This window comes from Rousettus aegyptiacus, unplaced genomic scaffold, assembly GCF_014176215.1.
Source record: "Rousettus aegyptiacus isolate mRouAeg1 unplaced genomic scaffold, mRouAeg1.p scaffold_m13_p_10, whole genome shotgun sequence".
In the NCBI taxonomy this organism is placed as follows: domain Eukaryota; kingdom Metazoa; phylum Chordata; class Mammalia; order Chiroptera; family Pteropodidae; genus Rousettus; species Rousettus aegyptiacus.
This window is the reverse complement of record NW_023416285.1, coordinates 92287153-92306266: the sequence shown is the minus strand read 5'-3', so window position 1 is coordinate 92306266 and position 19114 is coordinate 92287153. Positions and strand designations below refer to the sequence as shown.

At 38.9% G+C, this 19114-nt stretch overlaps 1 protein-coding gene across 2 annotated transcripts in view; it reads left to right on the top strand.

Annotated features, from left to right (window-relative positions):
* Positions 1-507: 507 nt before the first annotated feature.
* Positions 508-19114, top strand: part of MCM10 (minichromosome maintenance 10 replication initiation factor) — a 36587-nt gene continuing 17980 nt past the window's right edge. Inside the window, exons 1-14 of one of the 2 annotated variants that reach the window (XM_036228181.1) lie at positions 508-601; positions 2015-2101; positions 3458-3526; positions 5749-6090; positions 6850-6954; positions 7095-7232; positions 8714-8885; positions 10715-10880; positions 12601-12768; positions 13990-14106; positions 16066-16265; positions 17609-17709; positions 18366-18476; positions 18563-18680. In XM_036228181.1, coding sequence (XP_036084074.1) covers positions 5931-6090; positions 6850-6954; positions 7095-7232; positions 8714-8885; positions 10715-10880; positions 12601-12768; positions 13990-14106; positions 16066-16265; positions 17609-17709; positions 18366-18476; positions 18563-18680 — 1556 coding nt within the window. In that variant the 5' untranslated portion in view covers positions 508-601; positions 2015-2101; positions 3458-3526; positions 5749-5930. The remainder of the gene's footprint in view (positions 602-2014; positions 2102-3457; positions 3527-5748; positions 6091-6849; positions 6955-7094; positions 7233-8713; positions 8886-10714; positions 10881-12600; positions 12769-13989; positions 14107-16065; positions 16266-17608; positions 17710-18365; positions 18477-18562; positions 18681-19114) is intronic. The other variant, XM_016134421.2, reaches the window with a different exon arrangement.

Sequence of the window (19114 nt, the reverse complement as noted above, 5' to 3'; positions counted from 1 at the left end):
TGACCTGGCGTTCATCATTTTCCACACAATTCATTTTACCCGCTTATTTTAATGTTTCTACTTTGTCTCCTCTGTTACCTTCTCTCCAGCAAGACTGGTGGTGCTCACCTTAGTCTTACGTGTATCTCACATCTCCCAAATTAGACTGTAAATCCCTAGAGTACGGACCAAGTCTTTGTCTAAAACCTATTAACACCTGAGGCAAGAAAGAGAAAATGAGTCTCGAGATTAGATGACGGTCCCAGAGGGTGTTAGGAACTGAGTTCTGACTGACTTCAGGTAAAAATACCATACAGAAATACTTACATTTCGCGGCGCTGGAGGGCACCAGAACACTACTTTTTACCTAAGGGAGCCCAGGGCTTCGCGAACCGGAAGTTCGCTCGCCCCAACAAGCAGGGCGCCAGGTCACGTGAACCAATCAGATTGCTCTACGCAAGGATGGTATCGCGCCCTCTCCCTAGGTCTTTTCCGCTAGAGCTCTGACGAAGCCAATCAGCGCGGCCCCGAGCCGGCGTGCGTCTGACGTCAGAGGAGGGGGTGGAGTCCAGTTGGAATGTTGGCGCGTTTTGCTGTAGAAAGTGAAGGGGAGCAGAGCCGGGTAAGAAGCGGGACCTGGGCGTGTGGGTGGCCCTTGGGCGGCGGGGGAGAGGGGAGAGAGGTTAGAGAGCTCCGAGAGCGACAAGCGCGGAGCCGGCTGGCGCTCCGGTAGGTGAGTCGGAAGCCAGGCGGCCTCGGGAGAGCCCCCGACAGTAGCGGCCGGAGAGGTCTGAGGGCTGAAGAGTTGTGGGGCACTACTGAAATTCATCGTGAAGTGCCGATTACTCAGTTTCTTCTTTTTGAAAGTAACCTTTTAAAACGCTTGTCAAATGCATGACTTTGGTCTTCTTTTATTCATTCATTTATTTTTTTAAAAGTTGTGATTTACTAATAATTATTGAGTACGTGCCATGTACGGGGCCCCAAACACATGCTTATGCCCTGTGTAGTTTATAATCCAAACAAGGTAACAGTTAAATAAACGATAGTGGAATATGCACTAAAGTCCTGAAAAGGGAGAGAAATGAGAGGGTGTCTGTGGGGCCTCGCGGATAGATAGGGTGGTCTGCAAAGGCTCAGAACAACTGAAAGTTAAGCAGAGGCTCAAAGATGAGAAAAAGCTAGGGGACAACTTTCCAAAGAGCCTGAGGCCTGAGAGCACTGAGTGTATTCAAGAAGTTGAAAGCAGGTATCTTGGTGGAACATGTTTGGAGGGTGGGTAGAGAGAGATAGGTGGAGTGGCCCTTTGGAAAAAATGAGGAAGTAGGAGGCAAGAGATTATCCGTTGCCTCATAGGCTTTGTAAATGTTGTTTTAAGGGCAATGGAATCATTAAAAAATTTTTATTAAAGGAATACCATGCTCCTAAAAGATTATTGAGGGAAGAAAAATTGCCGTTGTGTTTGGTAAATAGATTGCAGAGGGTCAAAGAGACCAATACAAGAAACTAATGCAGTAGTCAGAGCAAAAGATTGATGGCTCAGACTAGGCTTTTGGTGATAAAGTTGGTGAGAAGTGGAAGATGTGAGCAGTATTGTACAGCTAGAACCCACAGCACTTGTTGGTTGGCCCTAGATGTGAGGATAAGATGCATGGGTTTACTTGGGTGGGAAGAGTGGTTGGTTATAGAAATGAACAAAATGGTTTCTTCCTGCCTAACCCTCAAAGAGCTTACAGTCCAGCAGATTCCCCAGTAGATAAGGCAGTAATACTCTTCACCATTTGTCTTATCCATGTAATCTAGTATATAGACGCCTCTGTACCACACCCAAGTTTCTATAACCATAGTTTGAAGACAAGAAAAAGGGGACTGCTCACATACCAGGAGGAAGATGGTATTGGGGGTGGGGGTGGTCAGATTCTGGATGAATTCTACAGTTAGAGCCCCTAGGATTTGTAGGATTCTGGATTTGTTGGATATGCAATATGAGAGTGAGAGAATCAAGGGTGACTTTTCTAATGATGATTTTACACAGCCAAGATACTGCATTACTCCTGTCTCCTGGGCACCTGATCCTCCTTTGAAGTTCTTTCTCACTACTGTTCCCAAGACAACATGGATGGTAAGTCCTGGCAGTTTTCTCAGTTTTTCTTTGTTTTTGGAAAACCACCATTTTGTGTGTGCACTTGTTATTTATTCTGCTTGCAAAATAGTGAAAATAGCTACCCTACCCTCAAATATTGTCTGACTGGTTCACTTCAGTCACTGGATGCTACTTGTTTAAATCAGGTGGGATTTCTCCTCCTGGCAACAGTGACTGTCTTTCATGATAATGATGGTTGACCTGTGTACAATGTGTCAAGTACTGCTCACAAAGAACCTTAATTATATTAACTAACTTAATCCTACAGCAACCGATTTTATAGACAAAGACCAATGTTTAATAACTTGTCACAAGTGAAACTATCTGAGCAGGGATTTGAACCCAACCAGTCTGACTTCAGAGCTCGCATTTGATACTGAAACCTATTGAAGTAGTTTTAGTCTAGATTTGACTTAAATTCTTATAGTCCTTTCTAGTTTTGTTCATTTTGCAGGGATGTGTGCAAAATATTTACTTAGTAAAGAGATGTTGCTCTAATTAGCTGAGCTTGGCCAGGAAGCCACACAAAACTGATGGTACTGGCTATAAAGGGACAATAACAAATAAAACGCATTCTTTTTCTTGTGTGTTTGAGCTCATGTCTGAAAATGTATTTTTTTAAGAATCCACATTTATTATACCTGCCTTTTGGAAAAAAAAAGGACTAAATGTTGAAATTCATCACAATATGATAATATGTGAAATTGATTACACTTTCGGTATAATGATAGTTTTCCTGTTCCCTATAATCATGGACTTACAGGGTGCTTTTTGTAATACAAAGTATAACTTTTTGCTATGGGATGGTCAATGAAAATAAGTGGTAAATGGGTATGTGTTCTCTAAGAAATCATTGTATCTAATAAAACTTCATTTGGTTGACATGGTTTCACAATTTGATCCAGTGTAGATGAAATCAAAACATTTCCTGGTTCTAGAGATACACTGTTGAAGAACATTTGCTTACATTCTAGTAAAGAGAATAAAATAATAACAACAAATAAGTAGGGAAATATCTATTAGTTGGTAAGATGGAAAATACTGGAATGAGTTTGTATGCCAAGAGAAATGCTCCAGAAAATGGAAAAATTGGTGATGTAGGGGAGAGAGAAAAGGAGAGGGAGTGTGCACACTGGTGGTTGTAGGCTAAAATCCTTGAGCTGAGAGGACTGGGATTCAGTTCATAAATGGGGAAATTGACCAAAAATAGGACCAAACACTTCATCCATTGTCAACAGGAGGGAAAGCAGAGACTTTATGTTCAGATTTGCTAGTGAAAGATGATGAAATCTAATTGCTTCCTTTTTTCTTTTTTTTTCCCCTATAAAATGTGAGGTAAGATCATCAGCTAAGAGTAAAGAGGAAGGGGAGGCACATCGATTTGAGGAGAGACTGTATGAAGTGGTAAGAGAAAAGCTAGGCAAATTTATGAGGGAAGTGTGGGGATTTTAAAGCATTGTTGAATGTCCATCTGTTCTTGGCTAGTATATATTTAAAGTTAAACCAGTCAGTATGGTGGTCTTTCCAGGAAAGTTCACCAGTTGGGTTGCAGGCATGGAAGGAAGTGGTAGTCTATTGGATTTAATCAGGGTTAAGATTTTCCCAAGTTCAACATTCATAGAATTGTGGAAATAATATAAAGACCGAAGTACATAGAAACTACAGTGAATTATAAATGAAAAAATTGGCCATAAGATAAATATGGAAAAGATAACGTATTCTTGGAGTAGGATAAGCTACCTTTAACGTGGATGACCACTGCAGTCAGCACTTTATTAGTTTATTACAGACCTTTAAAACTGAATTAGACCTGAGGGATAATTCCTGTATCACTCTGTATATATTATTATTATTTTTTATTTAATAACAACACATGTCACTATAAAAAAGATTTTGTCAAGAAACATGAGGGCATGAGAGAGAAGCAGAAGAGTGAGGAGTTGTTAGAGAGACAGAGAGAGAGAGAAATGCTTCTTGGCTCTCTTGTGGGGATGTGGCCATCTCACCAGGAGCACAGGGAGCCCAATGGCCTCTTCTTTTTTGCTGCACCCTGCAGTCTTGGAGTCTTTGTGGACTAAGCAAACTAATCGTTGGCAACCTCTGACTTTAAGATTGAGACCCTTTCATCAGATTCTGGGCCTTGAGTTTGACTCTTTTCTGTCTGGTAAGGGAGTGTAGAGCAGTGGGAAGGGTGTGGACCGGTTTCCTGATCTAGAGAGCTCCATTCTAACCCAGGCTCCTGCGCTGACCTGTTTTACCACACAATCCTGAACAGGCCACCACCCTGTCAGGACTTCAGCCCCTGTCTTTCCAGTGAGGGAAGTAGATCAAATATCTGTTACATTTTTTCTTTAAAGGCCTCCGATTTCATAAAGGAATAATGCCAAAATAGGAGGGAAATTAGCAAGGTAAATAAAAAAGACAGAAGAAATCCAACTGACTAATAAACACAAGCTGTTCTTTACCTCACCAGTAATCCTGGAATTGCAAATCAGAACCATGAGCTGCCTTTTTAAATCATCCATCAGACTGGCACAAAATCGGATGACGAGAAAATGTACTTCTATACAATGCTAGTAAGAGTACAACCACTTTGAGAACAATATGGCAATATCTAGTGAAGTTGTGCATACCTGACAATCCAAGTATTTGGTTTCTGATATGTATTCCTAAGAAACTCTTACACATGTGCAAGAAGGTATATACACGATTGCAGCATAGTTTGTAGTGTGAAAAAATGGGAAATAGCCCATATGTCCTTTATCAGAAAGTGGATTAGCAAAATGTGATACAGTCTTATCATGGACTCCTTACTATATAGCAATTGAAAGAAATAAACTGAAGTGTATGTTTTGATTTGAATCTATCTTAAATGAGATGTCGAATGAAACCAGGGTAAAGAGTAATACATATGTTATGAAATAATTTATGTAAATGATTTTTAAACAACTAAATATTTTGTATTGGTTACGAATACCTATATATTTTTGTTAAGCATATGAAAAATGGACTAGAATGTTATACTCAAATTATGTTAGTGTTTGCAGTGGGGCTTCAAGGCAGTGGTAAAGAGTTGGGATAAGATTTTTAGCATGGTATGTTTTTTTTTTTAAGTTTGAAATGTTTTTTAAAAATTATTTCATGTAAAGGCCCAAAACCTGACAAAATGTTAGTAATGGCTTATTCTGGGTGATGGGGTATGAGTGCTTTTAATGTAATTCTTTGTATCTTCCTATATTTTTAAAAACTTTCTCAAACTATTAAAAAAGGAATATATGCATATAGGACCTACATGTACGTTTAGCATGTTCTTTGATTATTTCCTTGTGGGTTGAATTTCTTGGAAGTTGGTTTGCAGAAAGTTATCTCATTGGCAGAAGGGAAAAATATCTAGTCCAGTGCCTGCCCCAGTGTGGTCACTGAGCTGATGTCAGTGCCTTCTTTCTTAACCTGATGTCTTTTAGAAAGGGGAGTTTGAGATAAGACCAATAATTATACCAGGCAAAGTGGTGAATCTTCAGTCATTTTAATTGCCTTATAAGTGTTGAATGTCTTAACAATGCTTGTCATTAGCAGTTTTTCTCAGGTAAGCTTACTTGCTCTCCTTTTTCTTCTTTTTCCTCTAGTGGAGGAAGATGAACTGTCTCTGCTGACGGCACTGCTGGAGGAGAATGAGTCAGCCTTGGATTGTCCTCCAGAAGAGAGCCACTCCTCAACCCAGGATGATGGTCAATCTGACTCATTTGATGAGCTCTTTGATGCTGATGGTGATGGCGAATCGTACACAGAGGAGGCTGTTGACGAAGAAATGGAAAAGACTGAAGACCAAAAGGAAAATTTAGCCACTCTTTTTGGAGATATGGGGGACTTAACAGATGAGGAAGAAGTTCCTACATTGCAGTCAACGAAAAGCAGAGTCCTCCCTGCTCCGGCTTACAGTGAAGAGAAAACTAATGAAGAGTTGCAAGGTGCCTTCACTACTTGCATTCTCTCATTTCGTTATGCTAGACTAGATGAAGACCACCAGACTAACAGTTTTCAGCAGGATAGCTACTGTGGCAAGGGTAGAGATAAGTGATATTGTGAAAAAAATTGTCTCAGTAGATCATACATTTTTTTAAGGCAAGCATTCTAGCATACAAAGGTCCCTTATATCTGTGACAGCCCGCTATAATTGACCCTTCACAGAAAGACTCTTAACACTTTTCATGCTTATTCCAGGAAAATATTACTTTGGGCTTTATATACATGTGGGGCCAGAGACGAGTATAAAGCTACTTTGCACTCTATTCGTGCAGGAGATCATTCCCAAAGAGAAGCCTTGAAGAGTGCCCTTTTTTTTTTTTTTATTCCTGGCATCTTCGTGTGTGTGTGTGTGTGTGTGTGTGTGTGTGTGTGTGTGTGTGAGAGAGAGAGAGAGAGAGAGAGAGAGAGAGAATTAAAATTCAGTGGTTGGCATGTTCTAATTCAGCACCAGGCATTTGTTGTAATACAACTTCATAACTAGCTTTGGTGTTAAAGGCTTGATTACTAGAAAGATGAAGTTTATTTCTCTAAGGAGACCCCTTTGAAGTACAAAAGTTAATCATGAGTTCTCAGTATGTGATTATATTGTAGATCTCAAGGTTTTAGGGGGATGGGTGGACACCAAAAATAAGTCCAGCACTTTTTATCATGTATAACATTTCCTCTGGTCTGTTTCTTAAGGCAATTTTTTTTTTCCTTAGATGAATTAAAGAAGTTGCAAGAACAAATGAAGTCCTTACAAGAACAGCTAAAAATGGCAACAATTAAACAGCCTGCAAGTCCAGCCCGTCCACAGAAATCAGCTGGTAATCAGACTGGAATTCTAGGAATACTATGTGTTTCTGTTATTAAGAAATTGTAAATATACTTTTGCATCCAGTACCTGGTGAAACAGCTGTTGAGCACCTTTCTAAAATTTCTTTAATTTCTTTTACTTTTCATCTAGATAAGTCTCCACGTCCACCTCTTAAGGAGAAGAAAGTTCAGAGATTTCAGGAATCAACCTGCTTTTCTGCAGAGCTTGACATCCCTGCTGTACCAAAAACCAAACGGGTGGCTCGGATGCCAAAGATTTCACCTGCAGGTATGGTCCTGGAAGCTCCTGGTTTCTCACTGCCCTGGCTCTGGGGGGGGGGGGGGGGATCCTTAATGGTTTTAGATTTTTTTTAACCCAATAGTCCTGCAGTTGACTTGAACTGTAGTAAGTATAACCACCGGATTGATTTCTCATGCTAGCAATCTAGAGATTGAATCTTCATGCTCATGCGACTGAGGTACAGATTCCCTCATAAAGTGGTCACGTTTTGTTTAAAACCACGTTGTATTAAACGAGAGGATCAATTCTTTAGGAGAGGCTTTTTTTGCCAGGAGCCCAGAATGGTCAAATAAAAGCCTATTTCAATACACATATATTATGGACACAAAATAAAATGAAAAAGATTTATAAGCTCTATGTATTGATTTTGTTATACTGCCTTATTTTGGCCGAAATGATGATTCTTTGAAAGATGGAAGACAGAATGGTCTGGAGATAACATAGCTTAGAATACATTTTATTGACCACATGTGTTCAAAAAGGCCCTTTTGAGTAGCATTGCCATGTGGTGCAATAGTTGCAGCCTCTGACTGTTTGTATTTATTTGGCAACAATTTATATGTTACGTATCTACTCATGAATAGTGCCCATCCCTTTAGGACTTTGGTGTTTTATTAAGTAACTTCCAGAGTTCAGCTTTGAGGGAGTGTGGCCTGGGCATGGCCTCTAGAGAGTCCGAAGGCCCTGGGTTTCCCTGGCCCCTAGCTTGGGAGCAGTGACCTAAAGCCTCTCTGAGGCCAAACAAAAATCTGGTTTAAGAGAAGGTAATATTTTACTAAGGAAACTACCCAGACTCTCTGACCTCCAGGAGCATTATCAAACACTTCTAAATTATGAAAAGTAACCATGTCAGTAGACTGGCCTGGTCCCCCTAACTCTCCCCATTCCACAAAGAAAATAGAACAGATCGAAATGAAACAAACAAACAAAAGAGAGGGGAGTGAACTTTGGATATTCTTCAGGTGAAATGTGATCCCTGCACAAATGTCGGATTTTCTTCAGGTGAGATGTGATCTGTGCACAGATACCCACCAAGTATTAACTCCCGAAGCAGAGCTCTTGGTCCCTCAGTGCCCTGCACACGGTGAATGCTCCGTACATGTCTCAGCATGGCACTGCCCAGTACAGCAGCCGCAGGCCGTGTGGGGTCATTAAAATTTGAATTAGGTTAAATTAAATTGGCATTCTTTTTCTTAGAAACACAGTTTTGAGTGATGGATGGGCCACATGTGGCTGGTAGCCACTACATTGGACAGCACCAATATAATACATTTATATCACTGCAGAAAGTTGTTCCCGACTACACTGCAGAGATTCCGAGGGTAGCACAGAAATGCTCTTGTGGGCTTCCTTCGTTCTCTCAAGAGTTGGTTATTGTATGTGTTGATTAAAAAAGCAACAGTTCCATTAAAAAGTTGTAGTTATCAGTGTGGTTTCCTTTGCACTTAAGTTTTATGTTCATTTTCTAGACCCTAAAAGCTCACCTTCAAGGATGACAGCTGTGCCGTTGCAACCACTCCGAACAACTCCTGGGAACAAGCCTACTGGGGTGACTAGAGGTCAGGGTGCACAGACTCCTGTCAGTTCTGGGGAAACAGCTGAGCCAGTCTCCGTGGAAGCCTTCTCCGGCCTGAGGCTCAGGTCAGTAACTGGCATCTCCCTGCCCCACACCCCACCCTCTGCTCACATTCCCAGAGGCCTCTTACCCCTTCCCGAGGGCTGAGCCTTTTAGAAATAGGTATTTGTACAGCAGATCCACATAACACCATCAGCTCTTGGAACTTGACAAAAGTTGGCGGTAAGCATAGGGTATGATTCAGTACATTTGCATGTAAAATGTTGAAGGAAGACTTTTTCTTGTTTATATATGTAAAGATATACATAAAAGGAAATGGACGTAGTATATTTAATTAGAAACTGACAAACAATGAGAAATTATTTTTAAATACAGAAAGTTTATATACAGTTTAACCAGGATAATAGTATCTTGTAATTGGTGGTAGGTAATAAAAATAGCTATGTTCTTTTTCTTCCTAATAACTTTTAAGGCAAATTAATATTCTTTGCATCTATTACATGGAAAAATTAAGATATTCAGTTAAAATAAGAATAAATCCCAGAATCAGTTTGGTGAAAAGACAGAACTCTTAATCCTCTGTGCTCTGTACCACTACATTACACCTCCATCATTACTTCTCTCAAAGCCCAGGGCAGAGCCATAATCTTCACTCTGAGACTGGATTGCTTTTGATATAGTCCGTCTTTGTAGCCAAGTGTACCCCCTCTAAAAACCCTAACCCTCGTCAATCTAAACTAAAACTGCCAAGCTCTTGAACTGTATATTATTAAGCAGGGCAAGAATAAGTAGCTGCCACACGACAGTATGGTACTGTAGGTGCAGTGATAGAGTAGAAGTGTTTTAAGACTCAGTACTCTCCAAAATGTGTAAAAAAAAAAAAAAAAAAAAAAAAATTCAATATTTTTATTACATTTGAGACAGAGTCTGAGGGATGGGATATAGTAAAAGCTCATTGAGGGGCTTCGAGGTTTTTTCTTGAGATAAATACACCCTTCTTGAGATGACACTGCCTTCCCTAACCAGTTCCTAGGCGAAACTCCCTGTGGATAATAAAAGATATTTAAGATGCAAATATTATACACATACAAATTAAATGGAGGTAGACCAAGCTAAAACTGCTGAGCCAAAGCTACTGATTGTCCTACAAATTCAGGAGATGCCAGAATTTTTTGAGTCTCTATAATTGTTATATCTGAACCTCAGACCATAAAATTATTCTGAAGGATAGTAACATATTAACTCACAGAAATCAGGCAAAGAGAAGGATTTCTCCAAAATATTCTTCGTTGTTCAAAGTTAGCTTTAGGGCTTCCTATTCCAGAAGACTTCCGAAAGAATCAAAAGGCATGTTTGTTTTGTCTTACCCTTGAATATATAATATGATCAAACATGCAACAGATATTAACATTCGACTAAAGAAAAACAATTTGCAAATTCACCAGGTTTTGACCAGTCATTAGAAACAAGAATATATGAATTGAAGCTAGATTCAAACCTTTATTATGCGAAAATCTGTTTTTTAAAATAAAATCTAATTAGAAATAGTAGAACCTGTGAAATTCTTTTGAAACTGATGAAATTTAAATCTTATTTCATGGTTTTGTATTAAAGTCAAAAAAATTATTTTTAAAAGGATATTATAACTTAGAATCTGTAACTTAAAGAATTTGTGATCTGATTTTCTGTATAAACTCCAGTTGTATATCCAAGGAAATGCAAACCTAGCTTTAAAAATATTCTCATTAATCTGCTATAAAAATGTGCGCTTTGTCCAAACTACATAATTAAACCTCCCTGAGAACAGGACGTTAGAGATTTCTACCCATAATACCTCTTCTAACCAACCTGCTACAATGCCAGATAATCTCTAATTAATGGTTTTTTGACACAGACGGCCTCGAGTGTCCTCCACAGAAATGAACAAGAAAATGATTGGTCGAAAACTGATCAGACTGTCTCAGCTCAAGGAAAAGATAACAAGTGAAAAGGTTGAAGAAATAGACTGGGTGACATTTGGGGTTATAGTGAAGAAAGTCACTCCACAGAGCTGTAACAGTGTAAGCTATTTTATTGATTTCTTTACTGTTTCATCACAGACTGGCAGTATGGATTCATGTTCCTGATTTGTTAACCCAAAGCCTGTCAGTATTTTATTTTGAAATAATTGTTAAGTTCTCAAATTGTTACATCATCACTGGCTGGTATCCAAGGGAGATAAGTGTAAAGAATGCCCTGTGAGTATTGCATTTCTCTTATTGTTTTTTGGTGACACAGGGCTACCTCTGTGATACTGTAATCCCCTGTGTAGAAGAAGGGAGTAGATGATCAAAGAGACTGGGCTCACAGACCCTTTGAGAGAGCCTTACTAGGTATGAGACGTCAGTCTTGGAAGTTCTGGAAAGGCTGACCTGTGCCAGCACAGTATGGTATATTTAACTTGATGGCTGTTGAAAAGATCTAACAAGTTTTAAAATCACAGCTGACTGAGGCATAGCAGGAAAATTATTTTGTGTCCTGGCAAGTCAGGAAACCTGGGTTCTAAGTCTCATTCTCCCTTTAACTAGCTGGGTGGCGATTAACCTTTCTTTAAGGACCTTATTTCTTTATGTGCAAAATGAAGGAACTGGCTTTTGATTATGGGGAACATCTCTCCCAGCTCTAAAATGTTATGATTAATCAAGCTCAATACCGATTTGACTCTCTAATTTAGATCTTGACCAACCCTAGATTTTTTTTATGAGCTCTAACTCCAGGAGTTGAGTTTTAGATTATGAGTCCTGCTCTAGCCCTGTTTTGTCGAGGTAAAGGTGAACAAGTGGATTTTATTTAAGTTCTTAATTGCATCACAACTGGCCATGATGACATTAAAATAATAGCTAGGAAATTTTATCTGAACTCTTCCAAGAAGGGCATTGTACAAATCCATGGAAGAATAATTGTAATACTTGAGTTCAGGCAATAGCTCACTGTAACCTGTAACCATACCCACTCTGGGGTGCTTCTGTGAAATAGCTTGATTCAATATTATTGGAGTTATTTTGTTTTTTAAAAAATATCTAAATGCGAAAGGTTTTCATATTATAAGTGGTCAGCACTTTGAGTTGCATTTCTTCAGATAGTCAATAATACTTCTGAAATTTTACAGTTATATACTACCAGTTTTTTTAATGATGCTTTTGTTTTTCTTCTAAGCCAAGATTTAGAAGTATAGAGCTGAAACCTTATTAATATTAATAATGTATTAATCAGTGACAAATAATATATTTACTAAATTTATATTAGTAAGTTATTAAGTGGGAGTGTCCCAATTTCCTCTTGACCTTTTAAGATTGTGTATGTACATGTGTGTCTATGCACGTATGTATAGTCAGATTAGAATGGCAATGCTATGCCATTGACTATTTAGACCTGAGAATTAGAGACTCCAGTAACAACTTTGCTACTGGCTTGCTTTTCATCACCTCTAAAGTGAGAAGGGTTATACTAAAGCCTAGAGAGAGGATTAATTTATCATTAACAGACATTCTGATGATTATATATTCAAGGTGGATTATATTATATAGCTCACCATAACCTGTAAACCATCCTAGGATGCTTCTGTGAAATAGCTTAATTCAATATTACTGGAATTATACTGGAATTATTATGTTTTTTAAAAAAATATCTAAATGTGGATACTTATATATTTTCCCACAACATAATACTTGAATCATAAATGGAGACAGTACAACTCATTGTACAAAAATTATTAAAATTAAGAATGAATATTCGTTCCAGGGAAAAACATTCAGCATCTGGCGACTGAACGATCTTCGTGACCTGACACGGTATGTGTCGTTGTTCTTGTTTGGAGACGTTCACAGAGAACTCTGGAAGACTGAGCAGGGTACCGTCATAGGGCTGCTCAACGCTAACCCCATGAAGCCGAAGGATGGTTCAGAGGAGGTAAGAATCTGTGTCTGTGATTTCATGGGGGAGGGTCTTTGCAACTTAAGTCAAGTTCTGTCAAAAACATTTGTATTGGTCTTCCTTCAGGTAGTAAGTCATGCTTTTATATTGCTATGTCCTCAGTAATTTGGTTTTTTGTTTGTTTCTTCATCCCTTGTCCATCAGTAGTATAAATTTTCACCTACTGTAATGTGTAATGTGCTTCTTTCGTTATATCTTTTCAAATTAGTTCCAAGATTCCTGGAGTTTTTTTTAACTCTTACACTCAGGTGTTCTTAGATCTCTTCCATAAATTTCCATGGCAACAACGAGAAGGCAAGGTTTTATAGCTGAGGGGACTTTGCTCCATTAGTACAACTTAGAATCAAAGTGAATTTTTCATCTGTCTCAAGCAGCACTACAGTTTCAGTACTGCCTGCTGATTGACTAGTAAGTTGTAAATCTAGATACAGTGTGAAGGAGACAAACCATTTTTCCATCTGACCCAGCAAGAAGCTTCACTTTGTTGTAGACAGATTATTACTGTTAGAAAGAGTGAAAGACAAAGTTTTTTCATTCTTCGTTCATTCTTTTATCAGAGAATGGCAACAAATCTTCATGTATTGATCCAGTGTGTTTAGTTACAAGTAACAGAAAAACTTCACTGCAGACTCTTTTAACAGTAAACAGTGGGGTTTGTTTTTCTTACATAATAAAAAAAATTCAGACATAGGAAATGTAGTGATGTCAGGTCCAGTGTCTGTAAATCTCAGCCTTTTCCTCTTGGTCACAAGATGGCACTGAAGCTCTTGCCATCGCATCTCCATTCAGGGCAGAAAGTGAGCCAGCCTTTCTGTCTGCTTTTATCAGGAACGCAAAGCTTTCCTAGCAACCTTCCCTACCACCTCCTACTTCAGTCTCATAGTCCAGAATATAGGCATATGACTGTTGCTTACTATATGGAATGCTGGGAAAACTGGGAACAGAGTCCATTACCTTATGCACAACGTTTCCTGGCCCTAATAAAATCAAGATTCTGATAGCAAAGACACAGGATGGATATTGAGTAGAGAACTAAATGTATCTTCTACACCTCTCATTTCTAAAACTTTTATAAGGCACTGGCTTCAAATTCCTTTAGACCGATAAAACCTTCTTAACTCTCACCAACCATTCTTTTATTTATTCTTGGCCATAGCTTTGTCTGCTTTTAACTTCCACTCCACTTTTTTTCTACAGGTGTGTTTATCTATTGATCATCCTCAAAAGATCTTAATTATGGGTGAAGCTCTTGACCTGGGAACCTGTAAAGCAAAGAAGAAGAATGGACAACCGTGTACACAGATTGTGAATTTGGTTGGTTTCAGCCTTGTTTAGGATGGTTTCTGCTAAAGAAGGAAACTAATAGGAATAGACTGTAGACACTTTAGTTGTAATGACCACTTTGGCACTGGGTTTCCTACATAACAGAAAGCATCAAAGTAAGAAAATTAAATGTGTGGTTAATAATTGCCTGTTTAAAATTCTGAGGGTAGGAAAGTCGTCTTAAGAAAGTCGTCTTTTATTACCAGCTGACTAGGCGGCATAAGAAACAGAGTTTGCCCTCAATTTTTAACTCCCAACAACCATTCTCTTATCCATTCTTTGTAGAGCCAGAGATCAAACATTATAATGAATTTCAGTCTATACTTTCACTCCATTGTACATTTTCTTAGAGCTTTAAAAAAAAAAAAAAAAACTTCATTGAAACATGATTCACATATACAATTCTATTTTTAAAAGTGTACAATTCAGTAATTTTTAGTATATTCAGAGTTGTGCAAATCTCACCACTATGTAATTTCAGAATGTTTTCATTATTCCCCTCAGAAAACCATACCCATTAGCAGTCACCCCCACAACCTCCTCTTCCTCAGCCCCTGGTAAGAACTAATCTACCCTCTGTCTCTATGGATTTGCCTATTCTGGACATTTCACGTAATTGAATTGTACAATATGTGGCATTTTGTGCCTGGTTTCTTTCACTTACCCTAGTATTTTCTAGGTTCATCCGTGGTGTAGCATTTATTAGCATTTCATTCCTTTTATTGTTGAATAATAGTTATATGGATGTACCACATCTTTTTATCAGTAAGTAGACATTTGTGTTGTTTCCAGCTCTTGGTTATTACATATTATGCTGCTATAAACATTTATGTCTAAGCTTTTGTGTAGCTGTATTTGATTCCATTGGGTATATACCTGGAGCGGAATTTCTGGGTCATACAGTGACTCTGTATTTAGGTTTTTAAGGAACTGCCAGACTGTTTTCCAAAGTGGCTTTTAAATTTTCACCAGAAGTATGTGAAGATTCCAGTTTCTCCATATGTAGCCAACACTTGTTAATGTCTGTCTTTGATTATGGTCATTCTAGTGGGTGAGAAGTGGTATATCTTAGAGCTCTTTGAAGGGATTAAGTGACAGGTTTTGGTTTCATCTCATTCCTGCCTAACAGATGAACTAGTGAGCAGGAAATAGGAGGGAGATAGTTGGAAAAAGAAGTCTCAGAGTGAAGTACCTGAGAGATCTCCACACAAGAGCTAGACCGTCATTGTCACCATATCTAAGGACTCACCCCAAAGAACAGTAGTAGTTTCTCTTTGTTCCTGTCACTGAAGAGGTAGAAGTTGTCCAAGAGTCAACCAGAGAAATAGAAAAATCTCACTAGAAGCTGATTTTGTTTTATTTTTTTTTAATTTTATTGAGGTAAAAGGTAAAATTCACATAAAAACCTATAAACCATTTTTTAACGTCCATGTTAGTGATATTTAGTATATTCACTCTGTTGTGCAACCACCAGCTCTCTAGTTTTAAAACCATGTCATTGCTTGATAAAAACACAGTGCACCCAGTAAGTGACCCCTTCTCACCTCCCCCACCTGCATCCCCTGGTGACCTCTAATCCGCTTTCTGCCTCTGTGGACTTACTGTTCTGTATATGTCATGTGAGAGGAATCATACAATATGTGACCTTTTGTGTCTGACTTCTCTCAGCATAATGTTTTCAAGGTTTATCCTAGAAGCTGATTTTATTTCGATTGTATAAAGAGGGCAAAGGGAGTGAACTATATCGCTTTTTCTTTGACCTGACTAGTGCTTTAATTGGAATTTAAAGGAAGACTTCCTTTCCCTTAGTCACTGAATAGCAGCACCTTGGAAATGGCCTTGGAGGTCAATTGGGAGGGCTCTGCGTGCAGAATGGTGCCCCGTGACACCGGGAGGAGGAACTGTGTGCCTGTTACCCTGATCCTAAGCAGCCTCTCTTTCGTTTTACAGAAGGACTGTGAGTACTGTCAGTATCACATCCAGGCCCAGTACAAGAAGCTCAGTGCCAAGCGAGCTGACTTGCAGTCCACCTTCTCTGGAGGACGAATCCCAAAGAAGTTTGCCCGCAGAGGTACCAGCCTGAGAGAGCGGCTGTGTCAGGACGGTTTTTACTACGGAGGGGTTTCTTCAGCATCGTACGCAGCCTCAGTGTAAGACATTCCTGGACTGCTTTTGGGAAAAAGATCTTGAATGGCTTGTAAAGAATAAACTCAGTAGTTACACATTTCTGTGGTGGGCTTAGAAGACTTGTACAGATATTATCTTTCATAACTGACCACCTGGAACAAGGTAGATGAGAGCTTTTATTCCAGGTGGAGAGGAAAACCCATAGAACAGGGAGAAATTAAGTCATGTCAGGATGGTCTTTAACAAAGAACCCGCACTTCCTGCTTGTGTTCTAACCTGAGCAGTAGGCCTTTATCAGGGCTGATTGTTTGGCCATTGAAAGAGTGTCGATCATTGCATTGACATCCTTTAAATCATTTCCCTCACAACTATTGGAGTGAAGTTGCAAACCTCTTGGAATCCACTTTAATTCAATGAACAGACATGCAGTGCACCCGCAAACAAATGTGGGCGGCAGGTCTTCTTGGCCTCTTCCAGGAGTCTCAGCCTCTCCACAGAGGACCTAAAGTAGGTGATAATGGCCTTGTACCCTACTGTGGAAAGCCATCTGTGGATGTGACAGATAGCACAAGGGAGCTATAGTTGGTCCAGAAGTTAGATTTTGTTCCCAGTCCAACAGAAATTGGGCAAGAGGGCTCTCACCTCATGCCTGTTTTGTAATAACAAACACATTTTTAAGATTTAAAATAATTTCTGTATTTTTGCAAATTGCAAAAAGCAATATAATGCATAATTAAAAATATGTACATGTTACTTCCTTGGTATATATGCTTCTAGGTGGTTTTTATTTTTCCATATGTATAAACTTTTAGTAATATAAAATGAGTTCATACTATACCTGTACTTTATAACCTTTTTCAACATAAAATAATTACTTTCCTTATCAAATATTTACTTGTATTGTTGTTAGTGTCTACATAGTATTGTTTCACATGGCTCTATGATAATTTATGTAAACACTTCCCCATAGATAAACCTAACTGGAGTTTCCATTCTTTCACAAGCTTCTGAGAACATCCTGTTTTTGTATAGCCCTTAATTATTCAAAGATAAATTCCTAGCCTGCTTGATCAAAGGGTTGGCATGTTTTTTATTTCTTTTGCCAAATTGTCCTTCCAGATGTCCTCAAATTTGTTGATTGCTATTTCACATCTGCGATATAACGTTTATACCAGTTACGCCTGAGAGCCGTGGTATCAAGCAAATCTAGTTATCTGCTGCTTTGAAAAACTAACAGTTTGTAATAAATGAATTCTTCTGTGCCTTCTTTACCTCGTCAGAAGAATTCATTTATTTTCAAACCGTTAGTTAGAAAATCACTAAAATTTAGTGATTTTCTTTGGGGGTGGGTGACTTTTTATTACAGTGCAGCAGCTGTCACTCCTAAAAAGAAGATTCAAACCACTCTGACTAATCTGGTTGTGAAGGGCACAGACTTGATCATTCAGGAAACTCAACAAAAACTTGGTAAGTTCGTTTTCAAGACTACATTTCTTTCTCTGGCTTAAATGTCTATTCTTTGAGATTGAAAATGGTCACAGGTCATCATACTCTTCCATTATAGATGTCTACTTATCGCAGTCTTTGTGAGTGATGTGACCAAAGCTGAAGGAATCAGAGGTGGTTGGCGGTATCTTAAGATAAAACAGCATATTATTAATCTTGGCCGTGTCTTAGCTTAGGATATTTTTTAAGGTTTCTTCATGTATTTGGTTCTAACTCATAACGTCCAATCTTAAAATCGGTAGTATCACATAGTTCCTGGTCAAACTCATCCATTATCTTTCATTGAAACAGGCCTAGGTTGGCGGATGCTGCCTTTACCCTGCACTTGGGACTGTTTATCAGAGCAGTCAAGGCCGAGCATAGGTTTTTACCCATAATGCATATCAGAAATGACTCTGCAGGTATTCGTGTTCTAATCACTCAAAATAAGATGTACCTGTCATATCCTTGCAGTCCTGCTGGTCTGATGTTAGAGGTTAAGGAGTCTTTATTTGTGTGCCATCTACTTCGTTTGTAACAACTAAGTTATGAATGCAGAGTTTAAAAACTGATCAGTCACATGACATCCAGCAGTCTGAATTTTGGGTCCTCTTAAGCTGATGTTGCTTTGTTCCAAGGAATACCCCGGAAGAGCTTGTCTTGCTCAGAAGAATTCAGGGAATTGATGGACATGCCTACGTTTGGAGCCAGGAACTTGAAACAACATTTGACCAAAATCAAGTCATCAGGTAGAGTCAGCTTATACCTGCTTAACGTCCATACCTGAGTTCCCATGGCATCGCAGAACCCCTTCATTCTGTGGCTTGTGTTTTAGGGATCATGGGGAGCCCGAAACCTGTGTTCCAGTCCATCTCAGCATCAGCCCTCTTGAAGCAACAGAAACAGCATATGTTGGAGATGAAGAAAAAGAGATCAGAAGAAATAGAGAAACGGTAAGAGTAACATTGACCATGGCGTGCTTGGGTAACTCATCTCAGGAATTCTCCACAGAATTCACAAATGTGACTAGATTTTAGATGGCTGGCTACCTTTTTAACTTCAAAAGTGTTAAAGTAATTTTAATATAACCTAAATAAAGTTACATGGTTCTGACGCTAGTGAATCCTGGGACCAAGCGGTACCGGTTACAGTAATTAATATCACTGCAGAAAAGAGAAAAGAATGACATCTGAAATGGGTTTTGTGAAAGGGGAAAGCTCATGGTGACCTGTTTCTTAGTATTACCACTATTAGGTTTTTAATTACAGGCTGAGGTTTTGCAGTTCAGGTAAATGATAATAATGAGGCACTGAAAGTAGTCGTTTTAGAGGCAAAATCAAATGGAAATAGATGCAGAAGGTCAACAAATCAAAGATTCTTCAGCTCA